General features: G+C 46.3%; 1 protein-coding gene across 3 annotated transcripts in view; it reads left to right on the top strand.

The window, feature by feature from the left end:
* Window positions 1–22,131, top strand: part of DSTYK (dual serine/threonine and tyrosine protein kinase) — a 49,862-nt gene that overhangs the window by 9,673 nt on the left and 18,058 nt on the right. For all 3 annotated transcript variants that reach the window (XM_030301935.1, XM_030301938.1, XM_030301939.1), the window contains exons 2-3: window positions 8,799–9,184; window positions 20,219–20,888. In XM_030301935.1, coding sequence (XP_030157795.1) covers window positions 8,799–9,184; window positions 20,219–20,888 — 1,056 coding nt within the window. The remainder of the gene's footprint in view (window positions 1–8,798; window positions 9,185–20,218; window positions 20,889–22,131) is intronic.

Genomic DNA, 22,131 nt, shown 5'->3' with positions numbered 1-22,131 from the left:
TGATTTTTTTAAAGAATATTCTGTACAGCATACCCTAGCCTTAACTTTTAATATTTTGGAGATATGCAGGGGTGAGGAGGAATGTGTGGGGAGGGAGACTGGCCAGGAGGAGAGAAGACATTCTTATTCTTTCAGCATACAACACCCCACTGGGGGATCTCAGTCTCTCCTGATTGAGAAACTGGCCTGCTCGGCTGCCTCTTGTTCCGTGGGCAGAAATGGAGTGGTTCTGTCGCTCCAACTTGGAAGAGAGTTTGTAACTGTGGGACACAAGTGGTTATGGAAGAAGGACACCTGTACTCCAGAAGAGGTGGAGAGGTGGTCCCAACTGCCGAGCAATCAGAAGGGACCCCTGCAGGCAGTGCAAGGTCATGCCTCTTTGTGCGGCTCTTGTTCAGTGAACTGGATGGTTACCCGTAACTTTCAGAGGTGTGTCCTATCCTGGAGCGTCTTTGTCGGTACTGCTTAGTCTTGAGGATTTCGGTTCTAAATCTGATCCTGCACAGCTTACTTAGATTAATGCCTTGAACTCCCCTGACTCAGGGCAAAAGTAAGGGATAGTGAAAAAACCGTTACTGCTTCAATTCTGTTATTACTGTATTTGTGTGTGTGTGTGTGTGTGTGTGTGTTGCCTATTGGGTGGTTGTTGTTGTTGTTGTTGTTTTTCTGGTAAAATTCTGTCTCTCCATCTCCTTCCTGTGAGATCCAGAGCTGGATACAGTTCGCTAGGTATCCTTCTGGCCCATTTAAACAAAATTACCTTGAAATAATTTTAAATTTACATAAATGTTGCCGGAACAGTACAAAGAGCTTCTTGTACCCACTTTGTGCAGATTCCCCAGTTGTTAAAGTATTGCTTTTGTGTTTGCTCATGTTCTCTTTCTCCCTCACTCTCTTTCTCTATTGTATCTACTCTTTGTCTGAACCTTTTGAAAGCAAACTGTAGACAGGTTGTTTTCTCTCCTCTGACACTCCAGTGTGCCATTCTCCCAGCCAAGGACGTGCTTAGCGTGTAACTCCTCAAGTCAGGAAGTTAACTGACTCAGTGCTACCATCCAGCGCTCAGACCTCACCCGCGGTTTGCCAACTGTCCCAAGAACCGCGCTTTTTGTTTCTGATTCAGGATCCTATCCGGGAACACGCGTTGCATTAGTTGTCATGTCCCTTGAGACTCCCTCAACGTGGGACAGTTCCTCGACCTTTCCTTGGCATTTATGTCTTCGACAGGTTTAAAGAGTAGGTTTTATATTCTATAGGATGACCCTCAACCAGGATCTGTTTTGTCCTCGTGACTAGACTCTGGTCCTGAGCTTTTAGCAGGACGGGGCGTGGAAACGATGGAATGTGCATTGCGTCAGGGGTACCTGATGTCAGCCCCCCATATCTGGAGATGTTAAGCTTGGTCACTGGTCACGTTGGTGTCCTCTGGGTCTTTCCACCTTAAAGTCTCCATTTTTCTTTCCCCTTTGTAGTTGGTTAGTCTTTTGCGGGAGGGAGGTGTTCTAAGATTTCGCTGAGAATCTTGTTTCTGAAAACACCTCCCTCCACCGGACCTCAGCATGCACTGACAGCTCCCTCCTGCCTCGGTGCTGGTGTGCGTGTGTGTGTGTGTGTGTGTGTGTGTGTGTGTGGTTTTCACAGTCATCATCCCTTCTGGCCATCATCCCTTCTGTATTTTGTAGTTGGTATTCTTGTAGTAAGGGAGAGTTTTCCTTTTCTTTTTTTGCTTAGCTGTTTATATCAGTGTGGACTTGGACTTGGGAATTTTTTTTCAATAGATTATGATCTCATATCATTTAAGAGATTTTTTGTGCCTAATTGACCCTGATTTGGTCAGTGAACCCCACCCCCTTCCCCCCTCTTGCCCCCCCTCCCCCCTTCCCTTTGAGTTGGTTCCTGTGTCCTTTTGACTCATTCCCACCATGGACTCATTCTTGATGATTACTAGGTGTGGGAGGCTGGCTCCCAAATGACAGAAGCTAAGCCCTCTGTGAAGCTTGGGGTTGGCCTCCTTGGAGGAACTGCTTCCATCTCTGTATCCCATAAATTACAGCTTTAGCTGCCTGCTGCCTGTCCCTTCCCTCCGCAGGGTGACAGCCTCAGGAGCAGTTTTGCCCAGAGGGAAACTTGTCAGCAGGCTGCTAAGTGTGGGCTCTTCATTTCACAGCTCCCAGGGAATATAAGCTTCTGGGGGGATGCCATCTCCCTCTTCCCAGGTGCCAGGACAATCTACTTCTTAAAAATGGTTAGAGTGACACCTGGGTGGCTCAGTCAGTTAACTGTCCGACTTTGGCTCAGGTCATGATCTCATGGCTCATGAGCTCAAGACCCACATCCGGCTCTCTGCTGACAGGTTGGAGCCTGGAGCCTGCTTTGGATGCTGTCTCCACCTCTCTCTGCCCCTCCCCTGGTCATGTACTCAAAAATAAACAAACATGCAAAAAAAAAAAAAAAAAAGAAAAAATCTTGTCAGAGAGACCTCAACGTGGTCTCTAGGTAGGATAACTTACTGACGTTTCTGCCAGCCTGACTTTTCAGCTTTCAACAAGAGCTTTGGCTCCTCGAGAGCATTTCAATCTCTAATCTCCAAAAACCATTTTCTCCAGCCTCAATGTACTTGCACCGTTTGGTCTTGAAGATTCTGAGACCAGACTACCTAGGCGTATGTTTTCCTTAAATTCTCCTGTGTTCCTAATGTCTCCTCTTTAATTCAGAATCCTTTAAATTGAGCTGAAGGTCAGAGCTTGTTTGGGAATGATAAATGAATGTGTCATGACAGAATTCTTTCTCTCCGCTCCTGGAATTTTTGTAGCCCAATACCTTGGCGCTTGTACTAGAATTTATGGTAGTGGAAAACTGTGTAACATTCATTTCTCAACTTAGGATTTGTCCTTTGCTATTGGCACTCGCAGTTCCTAAGAAATAAAAACGCCTCACTGCTTGTTTGTGGAAATGCAGATTTGGATCCGCTGATTGCCTTAGCAGGTTATTAAATCCTCCCATAAAATCCCGTGTATGTCATTCACTTTTGGAGAGGACTATAAGTTCGATGCTGAAAGTGAGGTAAAAACACTTTACCCAGCGGAGGGAGATCCTTGGGTACCAGGAGCAAGGATTGCAGTAATAACTATTGAGACCTGAATGCACTCTAAAGCCCCGCCAACCCCGCCAATTGCAACCTTGGTGGCGATTATATTATTGCAATTGTGAGTTGCAATAATATAAGGTGAAGGTAGAGTCCATTTCGCCTCCTCCATGTAGTGCCTTCCCTACCTTGGCCATGGACTGCCCCTTTCCCTGGCTTTCGTTAACCTCTTGAGTGTATATTAGTGATGGGAATGGAAGACAGGCAAGGAGCGAGTAATGACCTAGATCCCTTGCCATTACCCCAAAAACAATTCAAATAAAGTGTCTATCCTAATGGGTCACTAGAGACGTAAAAAGATCATTAGCATTTCTTCCCTCCAGTTCTCCCTTTTTATCATAGTCCAAAACTGAAACATAAAGGATAATAATCCAAACGGATAAGAGGAGCATGACAAATTTTTCTGAAAAGCACCTACCTTTTCTTTTAGAAAAGGGGCTCTAGAGACCTCCGGAAGAATAACAACTCTCTTTAAAAGCGTGTACCAGCTAGTGGTAATACTGCGTTGTTACTGTTGTTTTTCCCCCACGGGCTTTATTTATTCCTCCCGATTTGGGGCAGTTTTCAGAGAGACTCTGTCAGTCCTCTTTAAATCGGGGTCCTGCAATCACCAAATTGTGTTTGGCCCCAAATTGGGAAAAATGTAATGGGTGTGGGGGAGGAAAAATTTCTCCTCTTTCTGGAGTCTTCAGCCAGGCCTAGGAATTAAACCGATGTTTGATGGGTACACAAGAGAAAAACGCACACATTTTATTACATTTTACATGTACATGAGAGTCCCCACAAGAGCTGAAGGGCCAAAGAAACAGAGCTGAGCATATATAGACTGAATTGGACAAAAAGAAGTAAATTATGAAAACGTGACAAGGCAGAGGAGCTCGGGCTAGAGCAGTTAGTGGTAGATAAGGGTTAGGCTAACAAGGCTTATTTGTACTGATTTTTCTTGGCCTTGACTCCAGGCCTCTGGTGATAAGAACATTGCTTTCCTTCTGGTATAGCGAGTTCATCCTCCAGATGGGGGTTTTATCTCCTGCTTTCAGGAAGAAAAAGGGGAGGTCAGAGCGCCCTTCTTATAGTGCCGTGTGTCAAATGCCTTGGGCTCAAAACACCCTTATGTCAAAGTGGCACATTTGGGGATGGCATATTCCACCATCCGTCACGGTCACTGTCTGTTACCAGGTGTTGAGCTGACCCCCTGAGACCTAGGTCCAGCTCCTGGACCGTCCTGTGTACCATCTCTTGTCTGCTTAGATAAATGGAGAAACGTGGGCTCTGTTTTGTTTTGTTTTTTACGCTACTGGTTCCTCATCTATCAATGGGGATAATAATGGTCCTTGTCTGGTAGAATTGTGGGCGTTAAACATGATGAAGTAAATAAAGAGATGTACTTAGAAAGGGCTTAGTAAGTGTTACTGTGGGGGAGGAAAGTAATTTTTCCTCTGCTCTCGTGGGTTCTTGGCCGAGACACCCCTGAGATAAAAAGACACATAAACAGGAGAAGAACAAACACCTTAAACGTGTATACCTCCCGTGTATACCGTGTATAACGTGTATACCTCCCATGTACGTGGGAGGGAGCAAGGAAAAACTCTCCAAAAAGGCCCACGCCACCACCCTAAACATCATCTCCAGCTACAAAGACGTTGGGGGCAGGGAGGCCGTTCTGGGAGGTCACCGAGAGAAGCACTGTGAACGGGGTAAACGTTTGTTCTGCATTAAGATAAGAGTTTCTAGAGATGTAGACTCATCTCTGTCTTCCTGGTACAGAGAGGGAGCCGCCCTTGCGAATGGAGATTTCCCTCCAATGGCTGTAAATGTAAATGTTTCTTACAAAAGGGTAACTTGTACTCAGTTTTCAGAGAGCTTCACCTGTGTCTGCTGTTTATTTTTAAATAGCCGGCTTAAAATAAATGCCAGAGAGGCATATTTTGGGGTGGTCTATTTTGCTCCCCATTCACTGTCGCAAACAAATAAACCAAATGGGTTGCTGCTGTAGGTCCTCTCCTCGTCCTCCTTCCAGGTGGAAACCTTTGTTTAGAAGGAACCCTAACCAAGACGATCTGTATTTAAGAGGCACCGAGAGAAGAAGTAAGAGCCTTGGCTTGCACTTAAGACAATTTGATTCGAATTTGCCTGCAGCTAGCCTTGGCAGGGTTAATGTGCTCCCGCTGAGAAGTCCTGCTGGTCCCTTCTGGCAGCCCCATATGCAGATGCTGTTATATTAATTACAAAAGAGAACCCGATTAACTCAGAAGTCCTTTAAGTGTCAGTGAGACAGCTGCTCCCGCTCTGAAGCCGGTTTTCTTCCTCCTTCCTTCGCTGCTAAAAATGCACTCTCCATAGATCCTCGGAACCCCTGGCTAGTTTAGTCAACTTTTTGATCTGCAGTTATCTTAGTCCAGGGAGAGCTTGCCTGATTCAATTCACAGATAAAAACAACCAGACCAACCACCCATCCCCCTCAGTGGGTCTTCTTTGACCCGTGAAAACCTGATGGCGCCCTGGAATTTTTGGAGCTGGAAAGGATGTTGGAGATGATGTCATGCAGCTCTTTGAGTTCACAGATGAGATATCCAAGGCCGAGGAAACTCAAGTGAATTGCCAAAGTCACCGAGCTAGTGAGCGGCGGAGCCTGGGATACACTCCTCCCTCCGGAGCCCTTTGCCGAGAGAGGCGGGGAGTGAAATGATCTAGGGTTGACTTTGTTTCTGTCCGTGCCCTTGTTCAAATGTGGTACACCTGTGTCAGCGATCAATGAAAAAGCTAAAGAGTAGTAGCAGAAGCAAAGGGCTTGAATAGTGACGCGTTGAAAAACAGATGGCGAGACCCACATGGAAGATTTTTCTTCAGTCCACTAGTTGCACGGAGAATCCCAGCAGAGTGCCTGGAAACACATATTAGAACTGGGCTCAGCACCAGCCCCCTCTCCCACTGCAATGGTCTATGGTGGTTTGACCCTAGCTGGTTTGTTTCTGGTGGCTGTTTGTGTCACTACAGAGATTGGGGAGGAGGGTGATAATTTGGGTCAGATGATTAACGGGGTGTGTCTCCTGTGGTTTTGGCTGATGGAGCATGTTTTACTGGCTCTCCTATAGTTGGCCCTTTGTCTCAGAGGTTTTGTGATCTCTCCCTCTGGTCCTGAAAAGTGATGAGTTGGTTTTAGTTCAGCCATTTGGTTGGTTTTATCCACTCTCCACGCTCATTTAGGTTTATTTTTTTTATTATGTGTCAACTTTTGTTGTAGGAGTTACAAAGGTTGTCGGTGTGGACTTTCACCTGGACACCTATCTATGAATCCGAGCAGCACTGGGGAAAGAGGAAGGGATAGAAAGTGTGGGTGAGAGGGACTCTAGCTGGCGAATCTATCCTTCTCACGGCTCAGACGGACACCACTGGAGCTAAATTCTGTGAGGTGAACGGGTCGGCCTTATTCTGTTGTCCAGGTCCAGTCTCCATGTTGACATGAAGGTTTTTAGGAATAACAGTTGCCCCTAAACTATTCACCATGCTACTAGACTTTTCTGAGTACTTGCTGGAGCTGCTTACAGCTTTCTGAAGATAATTCTCCCACAATAAATAGATTCTTACACCGAGCAAGCAAGTGCATAAGCCAGAGTACTTAACGAGGAGTCAGTCACTGTGCTGGGTGTTGAGGATACAGAGAAGAATATGGCCCTTCCTGCTTATGATCACTATAAACAGATAACTAGAATTGACCATGATAAGTGTTGTTTAGATAAAACAAGATAGGAAGGGACTCAGGACTAGCCCATTGCTACTTGCTAGGTGGTCACACAAACAATTGACCAAGGCCCCTAAAGACGAGAAAGGTAAAGAAAAAGTCCCTTCCTCTCCCTCCTCTCCCTTCCTCTCCCCCTCCTCTCCTCCTCTTCTCCCCTCCCTTCCCCTCCTCTCCTCTCCCGCGAAGAGAAAAGAAAAGCGGGGAAAAGAAGGGGAAAGCAGAGAGATGCAGCTAGAAGAATAAGAAAGTCCCTCCTCTCCTTCCTTTCCCCTTCTGTCCTCTCTTCTCCCCTTTCCCCTCTTTCCTCTCCCCTTTCTCCTTTCCTTTCCTTTCCTTTCCTTTCCTTTCCTTTCCTTTCCTTTCCTTTCCATTTTTAGGTGATCTCTACACCAGCATGGGGCTCAGACTCACAACCCCAAGATCAAGAGTCACATGCTCTACCGACTGAGCCAGCCAGGCACCCCTTCCCCTTGCTTTTAGATTGTGGATCAAAAAGACTAGACCCCTTGCTGGTATGTTACTCTTGTGCTTGGTAAATACCTTGCACACAATTAGGCACTCTGTCACTACTTTCTTTCTCAAAGCAACCCAGCTCTTTCCCAGGAGAGTAGATTTCCCTGTCTCGGAGTCCCATGTTGCTGATGTACACGTGCAGGCTGGACTTACAGTCAGTCCAGCAGGTGCTGGTCTTAGAGACAGGCATGAAAGGAGGGGCCTAATGAGATGCACAGAGGGGTCTGGGTAAAAGCAGACTTCTTGAAACCTTTTGGTGGTGCCATTTGCGGAAGAGAAGGAGGTTTGAGGATTTGTAATGGGACAGGTACATTCCGAAGTAGAAGTGCTTCTTAAACAAATTAGACCTCCCTTACATGAACAAAGTAAACAGCTCTTGGATGGTTCAACAGCTCATGGTGAGATGACTGAAGCGAATCCCTTTCAGCTGGTACCATACAACATTTCAGTGAAGGTGTGTGTGGCTGCCCAGAGATCAGCCTTCTTACAGCCTAAGAACCCAGGGTCCGGGCCTTTCTGAACAAATGCAGGGGCTGCCTGAATCCTAGGCAGGAGCAGGCACCGGCACCCGAGTCGGGAATGATTGCATTCAGAATCTGAGTGTTTCAGGTTGATGAATTTCTGGTTCCTTTTCCCAGACAGAGGTCTCTCATACTTTAGGAACATAAACCGAAGTCTCGCCATCCATAAACCGAAGGAATGTGATTTGGCCAGGCGATATTGATCTTAACTGAGCACCCGAAGTTTTAAGAGAACAGATGACTTGGCAGCTGGGATGCTGTCACCCGCCATCAGAGAGATGAACTGGAAAAGATTCTGGAGCTTCGGCAAACTTGAATAACATTGTATTTCGATATATGTATATGTAAAGATTAGCTCACACATTTAGTTATAAAGTATGTCATAAATGAGGAAGATAAGCTAACACTGCAGATGGTGGAGACATTTAAAAGGGCCTTACGTTCAAGTGTTCGGTCTTCTGTCACAAAGGTTTTCATTTTCACATGTTCAGGTACAGTTTCTCCTTGGGTTCCCATCCTGATTAGTGTAATCCTTTCTGGCTCTGTCATGTCAGTGATCTTGTGATTGTGGTTGAGTCCTTGTATACTCCTTGACCCTCCACTGGATGTAAAAGGAAGGGGAAGGGATCGGGTCACTGCCACCTTTCTAGGTAGAGACACCTGCTCTGGGGACAAACCACGGAGGGGACTTCTGTTTGATATTTGAGGAGCCTGTTCTGATTGAGATGTTTTCCTGATGTCTTGTCCAACCAAGGGCTTCTGAGATACTTCTTCCCTAGGGCCCGGCCGTCCTGACTGGGTCTCTGTGCGAGTCTCTGTCTACCCCTCCTCACTGTCTCTCTGTACTCTCCTTCTCACCCTCCTCCTCCCCAACCAGGCCAGCTGAGCTGCATTGCCTTTCCAGCTAAGGAAGAGAAGTACCTCCAGCAGATTGTGGACTGCCTGCCCTGCATCTTGATCCTCGGCCAGGACTGTAATGTCAAGTGTCAGCTGTTGAACCTGCTGCTGGGTGTGCGGGTGCTTCCCGCCAGGCTGGGCAGCGAGGAGAACTGTAAGCTTCGGCGCCTCCGCTTCACCTATGGGACTCAGACTCGGGTCAGCCTGGCACTCCCGGGCCAGTACGAACTAGTGCACACGCTGGTTGCTCACCAGGGCAACTGGGAGACCATCCCCGAGGAGGACCTGGAGGTCCAAGAGGACGGTGAGGACGCTGCCCATGTTTTAGCCGAACTGGAGGTGACGATGCACCATGCCCTCTTACAGGTACCCGTCTCGTATTCCTTCAGTTGCGTGCGTGCGTGCGCGCGCGCACGCGCGCGCACACACACACACACACACACACACACACACACCAGCTTTTCCTGTAGTTGAGCTCTCTCAGAAAGTAGTTTGGCCCTCTATAGTCTGGGCTCTGAGCATCAGCCAATAGAGCACATAACCTGGGAAGTTGAAAGCCAAGGCCACAGCAGTGCCCACCCCTGCCTCTGCTACCCTGCTGCAAGCCCCTGCACAATGTACTTATCTCCTTGCCTCCCTGTCTCCTTTTCTGCCACAGAAGGAATGGGCTACTTGCACCTCAGGCTTTCACAGAATAACCATGGTCAGGGCTAGAAATCCTTTTTCATTTCTCAGCTGGAAGGTGTTGCTAGAATCCCTTTCTAAAAGGAACGATAAGGTAATAGATTATTAACGCTCTTATTAGAGCCGAGGCCAAGTGAAGAATCTTGTGAGTTTTTCCATAGACCTGGCCATTATGTACTAAGTGGGACAGGCCACGTCTCCTACTTTCTAAGGAACTCCGGAAACCCGAGAACAGGTCTGGCTCAGTGTAAGGAGATACGGAGATCCTGTCATCTGAAGAACGTCTTTGCTTCTCTTTTGAAGTGAACTCCCGAGAGAGAGCTACACCTCTTGCAGCATCTTCCGACAGATCATATTGACTATCTGGTATTCCTGTCTCCACTTAGGAAGGACTCAGCTCTTGTGCTGGCTTCCTCTGCTACCCTATAGCTAGGACTGGGCTGACTGATTAGACCGAGTGAGGCTCGGCAAAGAAGGTGACTCTGTCAGGGGTCAGGAGTGGGTAAGATGAAAAGAATGCAGACCTGCTCAGAACAGAGAGTCTCTTCACGTTGGTCAGCTGTGCCGGAAAGGAAGGGCTAGTCTAGCTGGACTAGGAAATTTGCTGCTTCTTTCTCGTAGCCTCCTTACCTACCCCTGTTCTAAAACGCCTGATCTTCTAGTCAATGAATGAGTCCTTTGGTTGTGACTATGGCCTCTGAGACTCCAGAAGTAGAAAGTGTCATCTCATTTCCTTCCAGAGACCAGATTTCTTTTATCTTGATAAATGCTAGAGGGGCTGTGTGCACAAGCCAGCGTTTTCTCTGAGCTGAGTTTCGGCAGCGGCTTTCCTCTGTTTTCACACGGAGAGCTCGCGATCCTTAGCTCCAGGGTTGCCGAGAGGGTTCTTGGAGGACCCTGATGGTAGCTCTGATGGTAATCCTTGTTTATTGACGGAGGCTGCTCAGTTGACCCGCGAACCTTCTTCACAGTTCACGAATACTTGAGCCATACACAGTCTTTCTGTGATATACTGGCCTGGTCTGGTTCTTTCAGGTTCCAGTGGCTCAGTGGTTTTCAGACTTTCTCAGAATTTCTTAGAATCTCATTCACTGGGGTCACCTGGCTGGCTCAGTCAATAGAGGATGCTACTCTTGATCTTAGGGTTGTGAGTTTGAGCCTCACATTGAGTGTAGACGTTACTTAAAATATATGTGAAGGATTTCATTCACCATAAGAAATAACATTTTAGGGGCGCCTGGGTGGTTCGGTCAGTTGGGTGTCCGACTTCGGCTCAGGTCATGATCTCGTGGTTCGTGGGTTCCAGCCCTGCATCTGGCTCTGTGCTGACAGATCAGAGCCTGCAGCCTACTTCGGATTCTGTCTCCAGCTGTCTCCCCAGCTTGTGCTCTGTCTCTCTGTCTCTAAAATAAATAAACATTAAAAAAAATAATAAAAAAAAGAAATAACATTTTATATCAAGACCTAGTACATATATATATGTGTGTGTGTATATATATGTATATATGTATACACGTATACATATTGACATAAAATTTCATGAAAGAATACTTTTACTTTTTGCAAAACACACTGTTATCTTCTCCTCTATTTGATTTCATCTAGCAAAAATGATGACAGAAACCTACTAAACTTGATGTTGTGAGGTGCTACATTATGACCTGCAGCTTAAAAAATACCGTTAGATGGCTGGTGTAACTGCTGTCGGCTGGGCCGTGATTCTCTTCCTGTTCTTGTCTTTTATTTTTATTTATTTTTTTAATGTTTATTTTTGAGAGAGAGAGAGAGAGTGAGCAGGGGAGGGGCAGAGGGAGAGGGAGACACAGAATCCGAAGCAGGTTCCAGGCTCTGAGCTGTCAGCACAAAGCCAGATGTGGGGCTCAACTCACAAACCCTTGAGATCATGACCTGAGCTGAAGTCGGACGCTTAACCGACTGAGCCACCCAGGCGCCCCCCTGTTCTTGCCTTTTAAAAAACAATCTGGGAATGTGAGCAAAGCCATGTGCGGGAGAGGCACGTTCTTTGATTGATTTCTCTGGATCCCTTCATCTTATTGGCTTTAATTTTTAATGCTTATTTACTTTTGTGCCATGAATTGAAGTACTTCAAGCGAGCCCCGGACAGGAAAGTGAGAGCTGTTCCCCAGGTGCACGTCTGAGCACTCATCTTCCTGAGAAGAGCCCCCCTTGCCTGCCCCCGAGGTGTGCTGAGAACTCAACTGAGGTACCAGCAGAGGAGGCCACTTGGTTGGGAAGTTGAGCCACCAGATCAGCTTCTCTTTCTGCACGACAGAAATACGGATTTTCTTTCTTGAGGAATATTCTTCACCAGTCTTGAGGAATTCTCTAGGCTCTTGTGCTCTGTTTCATGTGGTTTGTGAGGCTTCCTTAGCCAGTGTTTCTCCGGATCTGCTTTCGTCTCCAGTGGTTTTGATGTAGAAATAGCAACGGACCCCAACGGTTCTAAGTTTGGAACCCCTTGATGCTGTGCCTCAGAGAAGCCTTAGTTGCCTTTGTGGAGCTCCGGCCTGCTCCGCCGCTGTGGTCGGGTTCCTGTCTTCGTTAAATTCATGGGCCTCAGTGCCGGGAGCTTGCTGCCGGGAGCAGTTCACAGCCACCTTGAAGATTTTTGTGCCAGTGAAAAAGATTTTTTTTTTGTTTAGCTCTGGTTATTTTTGGGACCAGTGAGTTAGCTCTAAACAGCCCTTCCATTTGGTTTTGCAGAGGGTGATAAAGAAAGGAAACACTTAGCTCAAGGAAACCAAGATTGAATTAGGGGAAATGAGATGTTCATTTTCAACTGTCAAATTATCAAAGCAGAATTTCCCCCTACCCTTGTATACAATGGTCATTCTTCTAGTATGGTACTTTAAAGCCCTCATAAATTAGCCGTTTTTAGTTTGTTCCAGAATATGCTGACCCACACGGCCCCTTAGTGTTTGGTATTCCCAGCTTTGTAGCTCTGGGTCCCCTGAGATTCCCAGTTCATAATTCAGCAGCAGAGGAACAGAGTCAAGCCGTTAGTTTCTGTAACCTCGTTTAGTGTTAAAACATAGTCCTTTCCAGTTGGCGACATATTTCACCCTTCACCACGCTCACTGGATCTGTCTCCACGTACAGACTCCCCTGCCCCACCCTTCCCCCCTCTCTGGCACGTATACTACCACCTTCTCTTACAAGTCCAGTGGAACATGGGTGTTTGCTTCAGAGTTTCCTCAGTCTGGAGTGTGTGTGTGTATTTTTCTTTTTCTTTTTCTTTTTTTTTTTTTTTTCAACGTTTATTTATTTTTGGGACAGAGAGAGACAGAGCATGAACGGGGGAGGGGCAGAGAGAGAGGGAGACACAGAATCGGAAACAGGCTCCAGGCTCTGAGCCATCAGCCCAGAGCCCGACGCGGGGCTCGAACTCACGGACCGCGAGATCGTGACCTGGCTGAAGTCGGACGCTTAACCGACTGCGCCACCCAGGCGCCCCTGTGTGTGTATTTTTCCTGTGAACATCTATGAGAAAAGGAGTAGAAAGGAGCTGAAGTGATTCAACTTTCTGAGTCTGAGCCGGGACTCCTGCAGCCTGGCTGTGGCGTTTCGCTTACGGTGGCACTTACAGACTGACAGTTATTCTGCTGGCCTGTGTGTCCCCACCCTTTGGATGAATATACATGTCACCTGGCAGCCAGACTGCCACACGCTGACATGGCCATTGGCTCAGGGTGATGTCTGGTAGGGTATCTTTCAGGGAACTGAGGTAGACTAATGTTTCTAGGCAAGCTCTAATGAGTTGCAAGTAAACCTTTTTTTTTTTTTTTCTCACTACTGTTAACTCTAACCAGTTGGAGTCATAAAGTTTTCTCTTTATAACCCTCAGCCAGCAGCTAGCAATGGGCATAATCTATTAAAAAATTTTTTTAATGTTTATTTATTTTTGAGAGAGAGAGTGTGAGCAGGGGAGGGACAGAGAGAGAGAGACACGGAATCTGAAGCAGGCTCCAGGCTCCTAGCAAAATTTAACGTCGAAATTTACGAAAGTGTTGCTGGAAAATCAGCTTCTCTCAAATTTTTGTCTAGTCATTGGCGTTTATGATGGTGCCTTATAAGACTCAACTTGTTGTGTGTTGCTTCCCTTTGGTTAGACACCATATCTTCTCCTGAATGTCTTTAGATGGAAAAATAGCAGTGAATTGGTATAAAGTCACAAAGAAAGCCGGGTGAAGGTCCTGAGGGCAAGAAGATACCTTTTAGGACTAGGAGATAGTATGTTGAATTAGGTTAAAAAATGGCCATTCCAAGGCAAAAGACCCAAAGTTGGGGTTACTATGTATGAGGGGGAGAATGATACTCTAGAGAGAGAATTACAGTAAGGAAACCATGATTTTATGGGGCAAAGAGAAAGGAGAACTAAAGTGTCATGTTAATAAAGGGTATCGGAGGTTCAGGCAGATGCGAAAGTATAAACTCCTTCCAGACTGTGAGCCTGTACTCGTCCTGTTTAGCTTGTCTCGTGCCTTTCCCCTACACACGCTGACATATGTAGTGGGCCGTAGCCATCCAACACGTGTGGCTCTCAGCCAAGAGACCCGCAGACACCTACTGCAGGTTAACGTACCTGGTGAGGGTACGGGTGGTTTAGAGGCAGGTTGGCTTTTTTGTGTTTTTGGGGGTTTTTTTCCATGCTCTTGAAAAAGGAAAAAGAACGGCTTGAGTCTTGAGGCTGTGTTTTCTCAGATCACCACCAGCGCTTCATTTGCGGCCTTCCAGGGTTAGCTCTTAGGGAGAAAATCTGCCGGAGATTATAGTCTTCATCTTCCTCTTTCACCTGTTTTCCAGGATCCCGTCTACCTCTTTCTTCGGCCCGGAGGCTTCCCTCTGTGTTTTCACCAAGAGCTCTGCGTGTTTCACTTTGAGTCGAGGATGGTTGGGGTGGGGATTTCAGAGACTCAGAGGCCGAAAGTACTGTCAGCAGACAGTTGGGGTTATTAAAAATGCTTTTTGACTTCCTTCCTTGGCATCTCAGCTGAGTCCCTGAGGATTGTCTCACGGCAGAGCCTTTGCTTGGTAGGATATACTTTTTAACTCGGGAACTAGGATTGTTAGGATCCCTAAAGTCACCTTGTCCATCCCTTATCCTTCTTTCAGAACTTCCCCAACGTCAGCCCAGACGGTCCCCGACACACAGTGGACCTTCGGTAACTGCTTAAACATGCTCTCTGTAGTCTGTCGGACCTGGATTTACGTGCTGGCTTTGTCAGTTAACTGTGTGGCTGTGCTGGTTCCCTCGTTGGCGAGGCGGGGGGGGGGGGGGGGGGGACAGTCCGTGTCTTTGAGAACTGGTGTGAGGCCTAAATGAGAGGGTGTGTGTCAAGCACTTAGCACAGTGTCTGGCACACCGTCAGTCTGTCCCCTCCTCCCTGGGTGTCCTAATCAGTGTCCTCGAGAAGAGAATTTCCCTCCCCGTCAGTTACCAGTCCTTTCCCTGACAGCCATGTTGGCCCTCCTTCCTCTTGTCCAACCGAAGTCACTCTGGTTCCAGCTTACTTACAGTTATTATCCTGCTCTAGTTAGAGACAAAGCTCTTCATACGTCATTATGAAATACTTCTGTGATGACAGAAGAGAAAGATATTGTTAAAAGGTAAATAATACAAAAGGTAAAGTTACAAAGTTAGAAGTTAAAGGTTTCCCTTCCTTCTTCTCTCTTCCTCTTGCTACTACTTTGCCTCTCTGCTTTGATGAATGTAGTGACAAGACAATAAAGCTTCCGATTCCTGTTGTTTGTTTATTATTTTAGAGAGAGAGAGAGAGAGAGAGAGAGCAAGCCTGAGCAGGAGAGAGGGGCAGAGAGAGAGAGAGAGAGTCTTAAGCAGGCTTCAAGCTCAGGACAGAGCCTGATGTGGGGCTCAGTCCTACAACCCTGGGATCATGACCTGAGCCAAAAACAAGAGTCAGGCGCTCGACTGACTGAGCCACCCAGGTGCCCCCAGATTCCTGCTTTTATCTGTATCTATGGTACTGGATGTTTGGATCACTGTTGAATACGGCTGCAAGGCAGATTGCACAGAGGCTACTCAGTATATCTTCAGCAAGGCATTTTCTATAATGTAGCAAGGATAGAGAGGTATTTTCCTTAATATGTAATTGACATGTAAGAGTGATCGTTCTTGGAACCGTATAAAGATGAAGAGGAATCATCCTGTGTGAAAACAAACAGGAAAAATCTCTCAACAGTCCTGTGAGAATGGTGGGGGAGGAGAACGGATGGTAAAGGTAGGTAGAACACAGGGACTGGGACTGAGGTCGAGGCCGCATTGGTTGCGTACTTCTTTTCTGTGTGATGTGAGCCTGAGGTCAGAACTGTAGAGAAAGCAAAGACATCTGCGACCTACCTGAGTATATGGCTGTCTTCTGTTTGAACCATCAGTTAATATACTCATCCTCGGCCAGAACTGAGTTTCTGTGATGTGCCATGAACCATAGATTAAGGAGTCTTCCCCAGTAAGAGCCAGTGTTCTTAGGAAGTGGTCAGGCTTCTTCAGTGATTGAGCGATTTCTTCTTGGCATTTAAGATAATGTCATTTTACATCAAAGATAAAACCCAAGAGGTCACTTCTGGTGTTTGCAGGGTAGCAACCTCCTTTCTGTTCATTCTCTTAATGTTGCCAAGAAAATTGATGGTGAATATACCAACTTCTGCAGATTCTGTAGATTTGTGCAGAATGCATTCTACAAGAGAAATCTCTTTAGGAATTCACTGTGACTCACAGTGGGAATTATGGGATACTCTTATGATTCCCTGAGATTCTTTTCCCCTGATCGAGTTAGAAGCAAAATGCTCACTTACTCACTGCTTTATTCTTAGAGTAGAGGCAAACAGCAATTGCAGATAAATGTGTGGGATACGGATTGAAAGACAGCAGATTTCACACACGATTACTGAAGAGTAGCGAAGGCATCATTTGTTCATCCATCCATTCCACGTTTGTTTATTGGATGCTCACGAAGCGCCAGGCACTGATTGAGGTGCTGGGAAGGAAGACAGCTTCCACGGAACAGCCCGAGATCAGACCTCCCTCTTACGTGGCCATAATAGGGCCCAGAACAGGTCTGGTTCCTCCTCTCTGTATTAATTATTACTTTTTTCACTCCCTGTCTCCAGGAGACAGTGCTGGCTTCCCTTTTTGTTTATAACTGTCAAGGATGAGTCATCCCTTCACCGTAAGTGTCACAGAATCACATAGCACGTTCTAGACTAGTATGTGCTTCTGCCAGGACGTCAGGCCGCAGCTCTTCTTTGCCTGTCTTCTAGCAGCCACGATGGCGCAGCGAGACCAATGGGACGAGGTTGCTCACTGGGGAATCGAGGAGCAGGAGCACAGTACTTGGTTTCTATCCATTTTCATTTCATACAACATCTGTTTAGGAGTGGACACCTTCTTTCTAGGTGCCAGCGTACCGGGCAGCACCTACCATTAGAAAGCCCAGAATCCATTAAAAAAAAAAAAAAAAAAAAAAAAGGATTTGCACCTCTGAGCACACAAAGTCAGCACTCTCCTAAGAAGGATTTTGGTTGTGCAGATGGACTCCGCGGCTTTCGGTTTTCTTGCATATACAAAATGGACACTTAAAAAAAATTTTCTTTACGTTTCTTATTTTTGAGAGACAGAGAAAGACAAAGAGACAGAGCATGAGCAGGAGAGGGTCAGAGAGAGAGGGAGACACAGAATCCAAAGCAGGCTTCAGGCTCTGAGCTGTCAACCCAGGGCCCGACACAGGGCTTGAACTCACGAACTGTGAGATCATGACCCGAGCTGAAGTCAGACACCTAACCGAGTGAGCCACCCAGGCACCCCCAAAATGGACATTTTAAATAGACATTGATTTTAGAATTTTAAGAAAACCCTTGAAATAAGCAAGCAAAGAAAATTATTCCTGAAAGCTTAGAAGACTTTCTAAAGAACTCCTACTTTAGGCTTTCTTCTCATAATATTCCTATAATAAGTGTGATTGGATTATAGCTCTAAAAATGTATATGTTTAAGAAAGGTTTGCAAGTTTAAAATATTTATTTGAAAACACATATTCACCTATAATTCTCTACCTTATTATAACTTTTCATTCCTTGGGATTCTCTTCTCGTCATTATTAAATTATTATGTATTATAATGCTGGCATTCAGGCAATTATGTCTTCTGCTCTCAGCCTTACAAGTTCTTACCCACTCTTTGAATATGCCCTCACGAAGTGATTCATGCTGTAGCAGTGTGACTCAGGGTAGTGAAAGGGGGTTTGTTTGGAACAGTGGGATGAGTGTCAGACTAGTCTACCAACCAGAAGACATTTCCTGCATTTCGAGGCATAGATGAAACAGCAGATTTCTTTTTGGCCTAGGCTTGGATGGAAAGTAGGTGGATTTTTAGTGTTTGCTCAAATCATAATTGGTGAGATGCTAAAAGCACTTTTAGCTTTAGGGAGTTCACAGCGGCCAGCCAAATAACAGTTATGTGACCCATCTGTGAATTAAACTTACTAGTTATTTACTGGGGAAGATGAGACCTTGTGCTTTTCTGGAGATGGGAGATCTCTCTCTCTCTCTCTCTCTCTCTCTCTCTCTCACACACACACACACACACACACACAGATACACACAGATACACACACACACACACACACACACACACACACAGAGTACAAGAGACAATTGGCTGGCATTTTCTAGTCCTTTCCTACTTAAAAGGTCCCAGGTTTTTATTTAAAAATGTTTTTCATCAAAAATGCCTGCTGCTCAGTCAGGTAAGGAATGAAAACAGAATATCAATCTGAAAGAAAATAAACAACTGCATTATCTTTTACATTTCAAATAAAGTAAATTTGCAACATGTGACAAATGTTAAGGGCACAAATGAGCAGATTCGCGCTGACTTCTTTTATAACTCTGTCAAATGTGCTAGAATTCTGTGGAGGATTGATTTGGAACTGCAGATCCCTGAAGACATCAGGAGTTAGTGTGCCTGCAGCGGTGATATGGGCATGAGTCTCCGGGTTGACCCTTCGGTCTGGGATGCCGGGCAGAGTAGACAGTTTCAAAGATAGAGAAAAGCAGCATGTGCAGTGGATGGAAATGTATGCTCTTAACTGCCTCAGGATCCTCAGGAAAGAAGCAGAGCACAGGGGCACCTGGGTGGCTCAGTCGGTTTAGTGTCTGACTCTTGATTTCGACTCAGGTCATGATCTCAGGGGTCATGAGTTCGAACCCCGATTTGGACTCTGCTGACACTGGAGCCCGCTTGAGATAGTCTCTCTCCCCTCGCCCCTCCCCCACTCGCACGCACGCACATATGTGCTCATGCTGTCTCTTTCTCTCAATATAAATAAATTAAAAAAAAAAAAAGTAGAACACAAAACAAAAACTGTTGGCTAGGAAAGGACCTGTAGACGTTTGTTTCTAAACCAAAGCCCGTGCTTGAAACTCACTTTAAGATCGTGGGTATATCCGTTATGACTGGGTTCAATCACATGTAACAGACAATCTGAAAAACGGGCTTGCTTAAACAAGATAGAGGTTAATTTTTTTTCCCTCGTGAAAGAAGTCTGAAGCTAGGCTGGTGTGGTGGCTCTACGGTCACCCGGGACCCAAGCCCTCTGTTTCTTTTTGCTCCATCATCCTCAGGGCTGGCTTCTACCCTCAGGTTTGCCTTAGGGCTGTGGGCTGACGTCATCTTGCCACTGGCAAGAAGGCTGAGGCCAGAGAGCCTGCTTCCTGGGAGGGTCAAACCCCCTCTAAGGAGTTCTCCCGAAAGCCCCGCCCCGTTATTGGCCACCTTGTCTGTAAAGACCATTGCCTTCCCAATAATGCAGAGGCTAAATACTGGATAGGCAAACCTTAGTCTTGTCGTACCAAGTGATCATGAGAATGAAGGTATTACCAAGACTTAGGTGGCTAAGACTTTGAGATACCTGCAAACTTTTAGAATAGGACAGTAACAATGTTGGCCAAACCTGGTTTTTAGTTTGCTGCTTGAATGACTCAACAATATTGAGGCCCATGTGTTAGGCACTGGAGTTATAATAGCGAACAAGGTGGACATGGTCCCTGCCCTCAAAGGGTTGACAGGCTAATAGGGAAAATGGGTTTTCAAAAAATAAAGTATAAATGTGTTGAACATTAAGGAAAGGAGAAGTAGGGAGTGCTTGGGATTATGTTCGAGGAAGGACTCTCTAGGGCATGACATGAGTACACAGGCAGATTGGAAGCCTGCTTGGGAGTTGGACTGGGAGTTAGCTGGCTCTGAAAGGTTGGGCAAGTGCCATGAGCGAGGACTGGAGTGGGAGGAAAGTTCCAGACAGCCTCACTCCTGAGCTGATAATTTCCACAGCATTTCTTTCTCCTTCCATTATTTGTGTTACTCCTTCATCGGAGGGTATCTATAGGTGTTTCCAAACAACGAGGGAAGCCAGGAACTAAATTCTTTCTTCTGAAGTGGCTAAAGAGACGGCCATCCTTTCTACTGACTGCTTTCTCTCTCTCTAGACAAGTGCCTATCTGCACAGGCTGCACCAGGGAGTGTTGATAATCCAGGAAGGAGTTGGACAAATGATGGGGGCGTACCGAAGTCCCATTGGCCCATCACAGATCTGGACTTTGGTCTCAGTGTGGGACTCAGGGGAGGCAAGGATTGGTTCTGACCCTGAAGTGCTGATATGACCCCCCCCCCTTCCCTTTCTAGGAAGTGGACATTGTGGTAGCACCGTGCCAAGGCCTCCGGCCTGCAGTGGATGTTCTGGGTGACTTGGTGAACGATTTCTTGCCTGTGATAACCTATGCACTCCACAAAGATGAACTCTCTGAGAGGGATGAGCGAGAGCTTCAGGAAATCCGAAAGTATTTCTCCTTTCCCGTATTCTTTTTCAAAGTGCCGAAGCTGGGCTCGGAGATCATTGCCTCCTCTACCAGAAGACTGGAGAACGAAAGGTCACCGCTCCATCACCAGCTGATTGGCCTGGGCTATCTGAGCAGCAGTCACTGTAACTGTGGGGCTCCTGGCCAAGACACTAAAGCTCAGAGCATGTTGGTGGAACAAAGTGAGAAACTGAGACACTTGAGCACGTTTTCTCACCAGGTGCTACAGACTCGCCTGGTGGACGCGGCCAAGGCCCTGAATCTGGTGCACTGCCGCTCCCTTGACATCTTTATTAACCAGGCCTTTGACATGCAGCGGGACCTGCAGATTACTCCCAAACGTCTGGAGTATACTCGAAAAAAGGAAAATGAGTTGTATGAATCGTTGATGAATATTGCCAACCGAAAGCAGGAGGAAATGAAGGACATGATTGTCGAGACACTGAACACCATGAAGGAGGAACTTCTGGATGATGCTGCCAACATGGAATTTAAAGGTAGGTCCTAGAGAGCTGGGCGTGGGCTACTGGGACCAGAGGATTCTTTAACCCTTTGCTAACCAGAAATCGAGCCAATTAATTCTGAGGGCCAAAGGAAACTCAGGAGGATCTTATCTACCCAACCGTCATTAGCAGGAGCCCACCTTAAATCATTTAGCCAGAGTGGCCTCCCTTGTTCTCAGAGGCCTTCCTGGAAGATTCCGCTGTCATTCCTTCCCAGGACTGGCAGTCCAGCTTCTGGTAAGTTCATCCTAATAGTGCTCTTTAATCTCCAGTTTGTGTCTGTATCCCCTTGACCTTGATGGAGCTGGAGAAGAGCTCCAATTGGAGAAGAATGTTAGTGGAGAAGAATTCTGGAGAAGAATGTTACTAAGTCATGCTTTAACCTTGGCTTTAACCTTCGGCATGGCCCATGCTTCCTTATTGGTTCTTTCTGTGTGTGTCGTGATCTCATTTTCTTTCCAGGCTGCTCCCGAAACCCAGCTCAGGAGGATTTCCCAAAGTCCTGTTTTCAGCTTTTCTGGAAGCCCCATTCTTCGTGGATAGCTGTTAAGAAAATTGGGCCACGGTGATTGGTCAGGTCTTTTGGGGCTGATGTTTAGGTGTGGCTGACCTTGTATACTGACTGGTCTGTGGACCTCCCTGCAGGAACATGAGCCCTACCACCTGTTCATTAAAGGGAAGTAGTTTGCAAGTTACACTTTGGGTTCTCAGTCCCGGCTGTACATCCAAATCTGCTGGGAGGCTCTTTGAAAATATAAATGTTCGATACCACTGCAGAGCACTGCAGACCTATTAATCAGAATTCCTTTTCTTTTCTTTTTCTTTCTTTCTTTATTTTTGAGAGAGCAAGCGTACGTGAAAGGGGAAGGGTCAGAGAGAGAGAGGGAGAGAGGATCCAGGGAGGCTCTGTGCTGTCAGCACAGAGACCGACTCAAGGCTCGAACCTATGAAGTGCAGGATCATGACCTGAGTCGAGACAAGAGTCGGACACTTAACTGCCTGAGCCATCCAGGCACCCCAATCAGAATTTCTTATGTGAGAGCTAGCATCAGTTTTTTTTTCTTTTCTTTTCCTTTCTTTTCTTTTTCTTTTTCTTTTTTTTTTTTTTTTCCAGTCTCCCTGCGGATTCTGTACATTGCCATCTTCTTGATGAGGGAACTGAGGCTCAGGCAGGTTAAGTAATTTGCTCCAGGTCACATAGCTACTGAAGAGTAAGGGCAGAATTTGAATCTAACAG

This window comes from Lynx canadensis, chromosome F1 (assembly GCF_007474595.2).
Source record: "Lynx canadensis isolate LIC74 chromosome F1, mLynCan4.pri.v2, whole genome shotgun sequence".
NCBI lineage: Eukaryota > Metazoa > Chordata > Mammalia > Carnivora > Felidae > Lynx > Lynx canadensis.
The sequence above is the reverse complement of the archived record's forward strand: the minus strand, read 5'-3'. Positions and strand labels throughout refer to the sequence as shown.